The sequence below is a fragment of the Harpia harpyja genome, chromosome Z (assembly GCF_026419915.1).
Source record: "Harpia harpyja isolate bHarHar1 chromosome Z, bHarHar1 primary haplotype, whole genome shotgun sequence".
In the NCBI taxonomy this organism is placed as follows: domain Eukaryota; kingdom Metazoa; phylum Chordata; class Aves; order Accipitriformes; family Accipitridae; genus Harpia; species Harpia harpyja.
The window spans coordinates 85,948,454-85,960,145 of record NC_068969.1 but is presented as its reverse complement, the minus strand read 5'-3'; the positions used below and the strand labels follow the sequence as shown (position 1 = coordinate 85,960,145).

The 11,692-nt window shown below is 40.0% G+C and overlaps 1 protein-coding gene across 2 annotated transcripts in view; it reads left to right on the top strand.

Annotated features, from left to right (window-relative positions):
- Positions 1-3,191, top strand: part of RCL1 (RNA terminal phosphate cyclase like 1) — a 33,641-nt gene extending 30,450 nt beyond the window's left edge. Inside the window, exons 9-10 of one of the 2 annotated variants that reach the window (XR_008233619.1) lie at positions 1-975; positions 1,090-3,191. Coding sequence is in view for 1 of the 2 variants with exons in the window: in XM_052777991.1 (XP_052633951.1) it covers positions 1-52 (52 nt within the window). In the remaining variant the exon portion in view is untranslated. The other variant, XM_052777991.1, reaches the window with a different exon arrangement.
- Positions 3,192-11,692: the final 8,501 nt, after the last annotated feature.

Below are 11,692 nucleotides of genomic sequence, written 5' to 3'. Positions count from 1 at the left end.
AACAGCCAGTCTCTGGAGAAACAGGAAGAATTCCAGAGGAGGTTTTAGGTAAGACCCTTCTTAAAATTGTTTGACCTTCACATTCTGTGAAAAGTACTTACTGGGAGGAAATGCTGCAGATGGAAGCTGTTTGTGTATCGGCAGAACAGCTATTAAAACCTGTTTTGGTGGACTGATCCCACAAGCAGTAAGATCAGTTTTCGAGCTGGACAGAGGAAATTAATTTTTGATGAAGACGATTCGTACTCTTTGTAGCCACAGACTTTATGGTAAGGATGCTAGTTACTAGGAGATGCATCTTTCCTCTCAGTCCATCGTGGCAGATTTAATACTCAGATGACTTGAATGTGCACTGATTAGCTGTATGAGAATAATCCTGTACTCTTTGAGCTACCCATCAGCAATTTAGGTAATCCCTTTGGGTGAACAACTCTGATAATACCCTTCTGCTGTGATTCGAAACTTTTCTGCTTACAGAAATCTTTGAGGCTGGACCATAAAGAGGTACAGTTGTGGGAGGGGACTAATTAACAGAAGCATTTTGTAATGTGCCTTTTAATTGCAATAATTTTAATGTATAGGGGGAGAGGGTGAAGAATGCACAGAAAAATAGTTTGGGGAGGAACTAATTAGAACACCTCATTAAATGGAGAATCTCTTCCTTTAAACTTGCCTAACAGGAAAGGCTGCTACAGTGGTGATGTGGAAAGTATTTGCAAAACGTGCCTTTACCTTGCACCCACTTTCATTTTTGTAGTATCTGTTGTCAAACTCTCTTCCATTTCTAAGCTATGATGGTAACTTGACTGCACCTTCTGTGGTTATGGAAAATTCATGTTAACTTGCTGTAGGACAGGTTCTGGAGTAGCAGAGATTATGCTGAAGGTGAAATTGCTTCAGTCCAAGCCAATGCACTTTACTGAAGGCATATGACTAGAAGCCAGTGCAATAACTGCCTGGGGAAGCACACAGTAGGTAAGTTAGCTAGGCCAAAACAGTAAGTACATGGCTGTCTCGGGTAATGCTTTCAAAATGGTGATTATGTTAGTGCCAGAGTGTAGGTACTGTCTCTCTTCTCCTTCCCCACAGGCGACATTATGAGTCAAGTGGATTTTGTTTCAAGCCGCTGAGGCATAACTCTGCTGCTTGCAAGCTCCAACATTCACTTCCCCGTTTTTCAGTCATGGTCTTGAGACACCAACAGGAGGAAAAAAAGACAAAGAAGAAAAGTACCAGCTTTCAGGAGGGCTAATTTTGCCAATGAGTTTCTTTCTCATTTTCTGATATTGTATGGTCATCTCCACCCTTCTATTGTGTATGTCTGATGAAAGCATTTTCATTTAGTCTAGATCCTAGGGGATACCAAGTGAGACATGCAACTGTGTCAGGGCAACTCTAAATAAAAAAAAAAAGTGGAAGGGGCATCTTCTACAGTTACTGCTTAGGTCTTGGTAAGCTCTGTCTTAAAAGATCATTCTTGGTGGGATATGTACAGTTTTCCTTGTGTCTGATACAGGAGCAGCACTGACAAGCTCTGAAGAACACCTATTACCTGTTGTCAGTGGGAGGGGTAAAAGACAGAAAGTCCTGCAGGGAAGAGAGTGCGGGGGTTGAACTCTGTGGTGACAGCATTGTTTGTGTAATGACCGTAAGTCATGCACTGCATCAGAGCATCGCTGTGTCCAAATAGCACTTGTGCTAGATAAAGTTGTGACATTGTTGTAAGACAGATTTGTTAGGATGATTTGTAGTATACCTGTAGCAATAGATGTTAGGGGTGAGTGCTAATCTCTTTCCTGGAACAGTAAGATTATTATATATACACACCAAGAAGAGTGCCCAGACTTACATTCCCTGTGTACTACAGGGTATAGAAACAACGGTGCTTGTGGAGGTAGCAATAAGGAGACCCACAGAGAAAATGTTTTGTTATAGACTGGTATCATTGAAGGATATAACCACAAGAAAACGATGTCCAAAAGCAACTTTTTACATCAGGATGAACGGTGGCCAGGAGCCCACAGAAGTGAAGTGGCCAGGAGCCTGCCACTGCTGGCAACCCCTCTGCACACCTGTGCAGATGTTGAGGGGGAGCCCTTTGTGCACACCAGGGGTAGACTGGTGTCTTTGTACATTTGCCTTCATGCTGTATGTCTGCCAGATGGTCCACGCTCACCCCACTCTTCTCTGTATTGGTTTGGCCACACTTCACTGGCAGCAGCATCCCCTGTACTGTTCACACAACAAACATCAGTGCTCCTTTAACAGTGAGCCCATGGTGAAAATCTGTAGGGTCCTTGTGGAGACTGATTCATGTGAGGTACCTGGTGCTTAATGATGGATGAGCTAGTAGGATTAAGGGTTTGATTCCAGTGATGATCACTACATGTCTGTGACACATCCCATTATACAAAATGTCATGGGCTCAGTAGGGCACCCTTGTTTGCAGGCTGCATCGAAAGTCACACCATTTGAGAACAAATGTCTTACTCCTTCTTACCTTGCATCTAACTGGCAACCACTCTGCTCCCTGAAAGTTACTTACACCTTTTCCAATTATCAGCTGTCTCCACGGATAAGGAAAAAAGTTGCTTTAGCCAGTGATGAATGTAGATATAATCTGTAAGGTAGGACTGTGGTTCTGAATGGGCATTCCTCAGCACCATCAGGGAAGACAATTCTCTTCCATGTGTCTGGAAATGTAGTTTTGATGAGTTATAAACTACTACACATCTGCAAGCTGGATCTAGATCAAAATATGCATAAGTTTTGATTATTTATTCTCTTTTTTTTTTAACATCACCAAAGTGAGAAAAAAGGGGGGGGTGACCCTTACAGTTTGTGTGTCAGCATTCAGAAGGTGCCCAATTCAGTAAGGCTTCGTAAGAGATTTGTTTAAGTATGTGTATATAGAAACACATCTACAGATTCAGAATGTGTCTGCAGAAAAGGGTTTCTACCGCATAATGTTTCTGAGCACTGAATGTAAAAATCCACTTCATAATTCACACCACAAGTGTATTAGCCACTATTTTCACTTTGTTCTTTGTGACTTAAATAACGTATGTAATGTACTTTTGAAGAAAAGATCCACAATAAATCAGGGCTAAATAAGACAGCCTAGAAAACGTTATACCCATTTCTTTTGGAAATGTGTTTGTCGGGTTGTTAATAAAAATACTGTTTCTTCATCCTTCACTATTAATGTCAGTAGCGAGTTTTCCCTTGAAACAGTGCCAAGATCTTGTTCTAGTCTTTTCTAAGTAATGATGTATGGATTCAAAGTGAAGAAGAGCTGGTTTGAAAAGATCTGGCTTTTTCCATGGTATGTAGAGCAAGCATCTTAGAAGAACAAGCTATTACACAATGCACAGGCTCCTTAACAGCTTCTTACTCAATAAGAGCATGATGGGGGGGTTAGGGGGGCTAATCTAAAGCTACACCATCTGTGGCTGGCCTTGTAACAGGAAGAATGTGGCAGCTGCGTAAATAGTTTTTCTTCTTAATTTTCAGTTTCAAAGTACAAATAAAGAATGAACATCTGTTTCAGCTTGCAGAGTTAAATAAGCATTGTAAGCAGATGGTTTTTAAGACTTGAAATTTACGGTAAGAAGTGTTAATGAGAAGAAGGTGTAACTAATAGCCAAGAAGATGGATATTACAGAATCCTTTTAGCCTTCTTTTCCCTCCCCAGCCCCACAGGTTTACACAGAAAGGAGCAATTTGGTGAGAAATTGCTGAATAGCTGTTGAGATATTGTAAGGAAAATACAGGAAATTATCAAAATTGTCACTTGCCTGACTGAAACACGGAGTAAAAACCATGCTTACGTTTGTGGCATTTTCTTCACTGACCCAGCTTTCGAAGAAAGCTGCTGTGAGAGAACTTGACTGAAACTTCTGTTTTCATACCTTTTCAGATTTCAGTAAAATCTCTCATTGATTTCTGCTGCCTTGTATCTCACCCGGGCAAGAGCAATGCTATTAACTAATGAACTATTTGAATTGTTTTTGCTAAGTCATAGGCATATAAATATAAAAAGGTGCATTGTTTGCATTCATGTAATGAAATTCCTGGCTTCGTGGATTTTTATCGTCTGTTCCAAAGTCTGTGTTTTGGAGAACTGCCTTTGTGCCTGTGGTACAGAAGAATGAAGTGATTCATTTGTGTCCCACAGGGAGCTGGACTAGAAAATATCAAGATCCACAGACTCTCAGACCTGTGCAAACACTTCCCTCACCTTATAAGGGCTATAAGCATGTTGCGGCTCTACAAGCCCAAATCTCCCCGGCTTATTTCTGCTCTTTGTTTTGTTTGTTTGTTTCATTCATAGGATTTGCTTGGATTATTTTGTCTACATTAGATTCTTGTAAAGATTAAACCCTGCCATTTTTACTTGAGAGAGATTTGCTTTGTAGTGCATCCCTTTCTCTGCTGATCTGTTCTCCCTCCTCCTGTTGGCTCCATGGCCTTTCCTCTATTGTACAAGCTGGAAGAACAGTCCACACCATGCTGCTGTGGGGTTCCAAGTTGCGGGATTGTTTCCCTTCTCCATTCCCTGGCATGTAGACAGGTTTCTCTGCAGGCTGTCTCCCTGGCCACTCACCCAGACAACTTCCCTCTCTTTTGTCTGGCAGTCACTGATCTGCCTCACTGCAGGGACAGACTTTCATCCAGGGTTTATGAAATGGGAAAGTGAATAGATCTATTGGAGTTCTTCTAACTAAATGTGCCCTAGTAGCCCCTGCTGTGGAAACAAAGCATTGTCCTCATCTCTTCCATCTCAGAGGTCTCTTTGAAGGCTTGCCACCTTGAAGTCAGAGAGTTTAGGACCAAGAGGGGTTGCTAATTACACAGAGTCTGACCTCCTGTATATTATATATGTTCTTCCTCCTTCAGGGGAAATGACAATTTTCAGAAGGGGCCTCCAGTCTTCACCAGGAAAACTGAGACATGGTATTTCTATTACACAGTTTTGTGAATTTGTTCTAGCATTTAATCGCTCGCTGTTTAAAAACAAGTAATTATTCTACTTGGTCAGCTTTCAGCTCATGGTTCTTACAGTGCTAGAGATCCTTGTGGGATCCAGTATGTTTCCACCCCATGAGTAACGCATAAGAAACTCAAAGGAAAAAAATTTCAGCTTTTGGGTCAGAAAGCCTTATCTGACACACAGAGGAAAAGTAATGGTCTTCTAGCTGAATCCTCTGAGTTCTAAAGTGGAGCAAGAAAGCAAACTATTTACTGACACTCAAAGTTTCTTGCTGATTGGCATTAAAATGTACTGGCTGCTTTAAAACTGATGGCACATCATACTACTAAAGGGACAATGGGCACGTTCTTATCAAGTCCTGGGGCTATGGGTTGCACAAGAGAAAATCTTGACACACAGCTCCACTCTTAGGAGGCTGAAAGACTGCATTCTTTTAGGACCTCTGTTAAGGAAGCAGACCTAGTGTTGTGTTTACTTAACAATACCTCCAGTGGCCAAAGCCCTGTGTTTCATTAAATAGGGTGTCTACCACTGCTACTACAAAGACTATTTCCAACACAAAGACAGTGTTGTCTTAAGAGTAGGAGTTCTGGGGACTGGATACTACTTTTTAGTTCCTTGCTTTTCAAAGCAGCAGGGCGGGAAATACAAATTAGAAAAAAAAGTGGGAAAAAATGTCACAGAGAAACAAAAGCACGCAACGGAAGAAACGAATGTAACTGTGCTAATGTTTCAATTATCTCCTTATATTTAAAATATTTTAAACTATTTTAAAATATTGTTCTTTATTGCACTAACATTTTATAGGGAATAAAAAAAAAAATCACAACCCTTGCCAGAATATTTTTGCAGCACTAGCTCATATGACAGACCAAGAAATGCAGGTGCTAAGGATTTCAGTAGCTGTATCTCGCCCACTGTTCTCATGACAATCCATTCCTGCTGGTGTTACTGCAGCTGGTAGCCAAATACTAAACTCGGCAAGCTGTGTGTGTGGCATAATAAGTTAGTTTCACTTTTGGGGGGAAGCAGAAAAGTGGCAGTTCCAAGTAAAAGCAGCCTCCTTTACAATCTTTGCCCCTTGCTTCCTCTGCCATTCACCGAATGGTAGCCCATCTGTAGATCAGCAGAATATTTATTTCTGTTGCCTGCTGCAGCATCTCTTCTACACAAACCAGTTCCTGTTTTCACAATTTTTGCTGATCAAAAATAGCTCCAGCTGGGTTTGCTTGTAGCTCTAGGCTTTCCACCTATGGCTGACTCAATTGTGTAGCAGCAGAGGAACCAGAAGAGAAGTCATTCAAAACCGGGAGGGATGGACTCACGTGGGTCATCTTGGAGGACTGGGTCTACCCCCCAGGTCTAGCTGTGTCAAAGGCGGCACCAGGGTGGCGGGGCATTCTGGTGCCTTCTCTGGCCCCCGGAATGCCAGATTCAACAGTGCTCAGCACTGGATAGGGTATTTAGCAAAAACAATGAAAAATAGCTTTCCTTCATCTCTGTGGATAAGAACTAGTTGTACTCTTTCAAGCAATTAGGTAAACACTTCTAATTGGTTTGGGCCTTCACGTGAAATGTACCTTCGGAATGACGTATTTTGAAGCTACTCCCTGCAAGGATCAAACTGAGTTAACTGCTGTTTCTGCCTCACGTGCAACTAGCTCAGTGATATCTGTTGTAATCCCACAGAAGGCAGGTTAGGGACCTCAATAGCTAGTGATACATATGCCTTTGCCTAAGGGAGAACTTTCATGCTTTATTTTGCATGTTTGCCTCGGTGTGAGGGAACACTGAACACTTGCTGGAACTGCTTATCTAAAAATCTTCCTCCTCCAAGAAAAGGAGTTTGTGGAAGCTATTTCTAGGTCCTGAAATGCTCTCCCCAAGAGCTCCAATATGTGGTTTATTTCCATTACGCTACAAAAAGTGGAATGAGGAACCAATGTTTTTCAACGTAACAGTTGCTGGGTGACTTTTTTTTGGAAATAGGAAATGAAAACAGCTGAATTTGATTTATTGTTTTAGTTACAAAGAAAAGACCTAACCGATCTGACTGGAGTCCAAAAATAAAGGAGGAGAAAAAGAAGAGCGACTGACACAGGTTTGATGTTGTTTGTACCAATGTAATTCTAGAGCAACAGTAAAAGTTTCTAAGTAATTAAAATTATGTAGAGTCTGACCTGACAATTAATTAATTAAAGCAGTGTTACCCAAGTGGTGGCCTGTGGGACAGACTTCTCTCTTTATAAGAACTGCTTTTTAGCTGGTTTGCACAGGTACCTAACAGGGTACCTTTTTGAATCCAGACAGGGAAATCTGCTGCTTTGTGAAACCCTTGTGCTTCTGCTACTTTTAACTGAAATTGGCCAAAAGATTCAAGAGCGAAACAGCTCAGCTAAAGATAGTTAATTATTTTTAACCTAAAATGTTTTGATGTTACAGTTTTGCCAGTGTGCATATTTGATACCAACATTGGTATCTAGATGCTTCCTGAAGTAACTTACTTTTTCAGAAATACTGATAAAGCAAAGCATCCTGTACTGACTCTAATTTGAGCTATAATTACTTAGCACTTTTGAAAAATCAGCACAATGCATATTTTTAGAATTTATTTCAAACTGAAATATGTTTCTGATTTTAAATTAAACTCTGCTCATCCTTTTCCAGGACTGTGAATCAAAACACAACTTGCAATTGTATGATAGTACAATTTGTACTGAGTAGAAACAAAAGTGAAACTCAGTGTCTTTGCTTCACTGTCTAAGATGAGAATACCAAGTGGAAAAATTAGCTACAAACAAATGAAATGTTTCACTTTGAATTTACTGTAAGCAATTTAAAGAGTTTTAGAAACAGTTCATAAAAGGTTCTTGTTCATATATTTGTGTGTGTATTAAAGGTTCTTGCTTTTCAAGGTCTCTGGTGATTGATGTGAATACAGTAGGTGGTTTGGAAAATGTACAAGATAAACTTGGTTCAGTTTTATTACATTAACTTCCATATTGCGTTCAAGTAGCCTAGTAATTGTATCTTAAGCATACATAAAAAAATTTTTTAAAAATTCAAAAATATCATTAAGGTTGAGCTCTCAAGTGAGGAAATTCCAAAATTTCAACAGTTGACCTTAAAGGGGTGTAGTTATCCTGTTCTGTTGTCTTTTGTCCTTTTAGTTTCTAGCTGTATCACACTCACATCCTGTCACACTGGCTAAGGCAGATTAAATTACACGAACAGATTAAATAATAATAAAAAACCCCAACAGGATAAGAAATTACTGACTTAAATTAATTTATATAAACATTAACTTTTGAAGCTTCCTGACTTTCACAGATAGGTAAGTGTTGCCAAACAAGCTCAGGAAGGTTAACTTTCCATAATAATGCAAAACAAAAGCACATTGCCAGACCTGCAGTTCATTGCATTTAAAATCAGATATCATTAATCAGTACATATTTAATTTCTAGAAACCTTAATTTGAAAAATCATTAACAGAGGTTTCTGTATAAATGTCCACAGATACCTCGAAACATAATAAATCTAATATATGTACACTCGTGAAAATATCTATTTCAAAAACAAACTTACTTTCCACAAACTGATGCCAGGTCGTTATGCAGTCTTGAACACTGCAGAGGATGAAGTCCTGGAGAAGGTATTTACATGAACCTGGGCTGGGAACTCTTAATCTTGCATGAGAGTATTTCTGGTCAATTTCTGAGTCCCTCTAAATGTTTGGAAACTCCAAGGCTGAAAGCAGAAATACTGGTTTGTGTATGTGAGGGAAGTGGGCTGTTTCCCATGTTTGACTAATGTAAGAAAGGCTGAGGTGATTTTGCTTAGATCTTTCGAAAGAAAAAAAAGAAACCCCAGTCCCTCCAAAACCTGTTACAAGAGGTTTTCAAGCTAGTAGACTTCCCTGCTCCCAAGGGATTTTTAAATACATTTTGGGGGGAGTTATATTTTCCTGGTGGTAGGTAGACCTGGGAAGGCACAACTTTAGCTCTTCTTTATTATGAATATAAATACATTCAATTTGTGTAACAGTATAACCAAAACCAGTATGAAATCCCGTATCATTGTGTTTAGGCATCAGTTAAACACAGAGGATATCCTGCTCTAAAGATGAAATAGTCCTGGGGGGAAAACAACAAAACAAAACCTATGCAAGCAAAATTTGATTAAGAAATAAAGTGTAACTCAATGGAGACCTATACTGATGGATTCCAGAAGCATCTGTATTGCAATCACTGGGACTTTTGACTGCAGAGCCACTGGCAGACACTGCAAGCTGAGGTTTGCAGTGTCTACACTTCAAGGTTCTCCTTCAACTCAGGTTGTTTTGTTTCATTCTGTTAGCAGATTTTGTTAAGGAAGGAGAACCTCAGACTTTTCTTATGGAGTCTTTTCCTCACTGGATGGTGCTAGCATATGTGTCTGTTTACCCCAACACTAAGCAAAAAGCTTTGGAAGTCACAGAGTGACAGTAGATTTGTGGTTCCCTGTAATGCCATTTATACCAAGCCATTTCCCATCAGTGGACTGTATTTCAAAATTTATTTTCAAGAAGTTCTACAGTTAAGACAATTGCTTGCACTGACTTGCCTGCCTGCTTTTTCCAGCTACATAACTGTTGGCTGCACGCTAGGTTTTATCCTATAATAGGAGAAAGGCGCATGTTCCTTAAAAGGAAATCCTATGCTGCTGCTCAGTTGTGACTCAACTAACTTGGCAGAAATGAATTTACTCCATCTCCAGATCAGATCCACACCAACCTGTGCTGAACCACATAGATGGGAGGGTTCAAAGGTTTGGAACGTTTAATAGAGCCATGGGCAGTGCAGAGACCAGTGCAGGCATTGCTGTTCCCATGAGGCAATCAGCTTCATTAAAGAGTAAATTAAAAAATTACTTAATCTTCCTCTATTTGCAGAAAACCTATCAGAAACTATTGAAACCAACAAAACCAGAATAACTCAGTCTGAAAGATACAGATGAAAATGTTATGCACTACACGTGGTTGATCTGTGTTTATGCTAACAATATAGGTAAGAAACACAGCAATACCACTATGTCATCTTTTTTTCAAATCCAAGTTTTATTGCCACTGCACATCTGGCACACCCCACGCCCATCTAACAAACCAGGAATCTGTCAGGTAGAGCGCTATTCCTGACGACTGTAGGCTATAAAGCAGACTTCTTCACTGTCTTCTTGTACCACTTGGAGGGAATCCGAGAGAGCTGTTGGAAAGCGGCAGCTTACCTAGCCCCCAGAGAATGCTACAGAAGGGCGACAGGGCGGTGACGGATACAGAGGAGAGGGGAGCATTATCTGATTTTATTCCTCTCCGTTTTATAGAAGGCCTCGTACTGCGTTAGTCATTGTAGTGTCTGAGTGCTTTTCAGTTGTTCAGCAATTGAACTGATGCCTGTCCGTACAGGGTTTTTTCCTGTGGTTTTTTTGGTTGTTTGGGGGTTTTGTTTGCTTGTTTGTTTTTGGTTTTGTCATCTTTCCTCTGGCATCGTTGCATGATGCAGCATTTTGTACCTGATCAAGAACACAGGGGGCTGGCTGTTAGAGAGGGTAGTGCCAAAGAATTGCATCTTCCACCAGGAGCAATGTTCAGGGTAGAATTTAGTGCCTGGGGAAGTACATTTTGCATTCTTAGGTATATGCTCCAAAAGCAGTCTTTGCAGAAATGCATTAGGGTGGGTTTTTTAGGTGCTCTCTATTGTCTCTCAGAGGAACAGTTACCAACTGAATGTCTAGAAGGGGAGGAACTTACGCTTACCATTGGACCTTCAATGCCAAGAGACAGCTTTTTTTCCTAGGTTTTTTCTTCCAAAGCGGATGAATTAGAAGTGTGTCCTTTCGGGAGCGGAATCATATGCAAACCTGTATTTACAGGTTCTTGTCCCTCTCTTCTCCTCCAGGAAGGAGGTATTCACTAATATCATTCAAGGAAATAGGTTTCTGAGAATGACTGTAAATAATGAAAAAGTTTCCTTCAAGAGTGTTCTTTGTGCCATATATTTAAAGAAAAAACACCTTTTTTAAACCGAAATATGTTTTTCTCTTAAGGCTGGGCCTACACAAAGAGAAGGAGAAAAACCATTACAACATAGGTACTTATCTATAAACATTAAGAACACCCTACAACAAAAGTAGAAGGAAAAGTGACATACGTGCAGACAGTCTGACTTCAAAGATTTGACTTAAATGAGTAACTTCCTTAGCCTTGTTCTAATTCGTGGTTTTGCAAATAATGCCCCCCCCCCATCCTGAATACAGAATGTGCTTGAATTTCAGCTGAAAATGATAAATCTAAATCCAACTATGAGAATTTTTGAGGTAACTACAACAAAACTGCTTCTATCGATTTTAGCTGTTCGAATACGAAAATGAAACAAAATCTATTTCCTGGTCTGTAGGCTAATCTCAGAATTTGGAACACAGAAGTAATGAAGAAAGTAAAACTAAGACTTTTGCACGGACGGCAAGTTTTGTAATTTGCTTTGAAATGCAAACTCTGAAGGCAAGTTGTTACAACAGTTGTAAAAATCACATTTCATGTATAATTAGTGGTATTTTTGTCCATTATTTGGGGGTATGTTTAGTAAGTTTAGTGTTTTACATCCCTGTTTAATTTAGGATTCTGTGGTTATGCCTGTGTTACTACACCCTACGCATAGTTGTGTT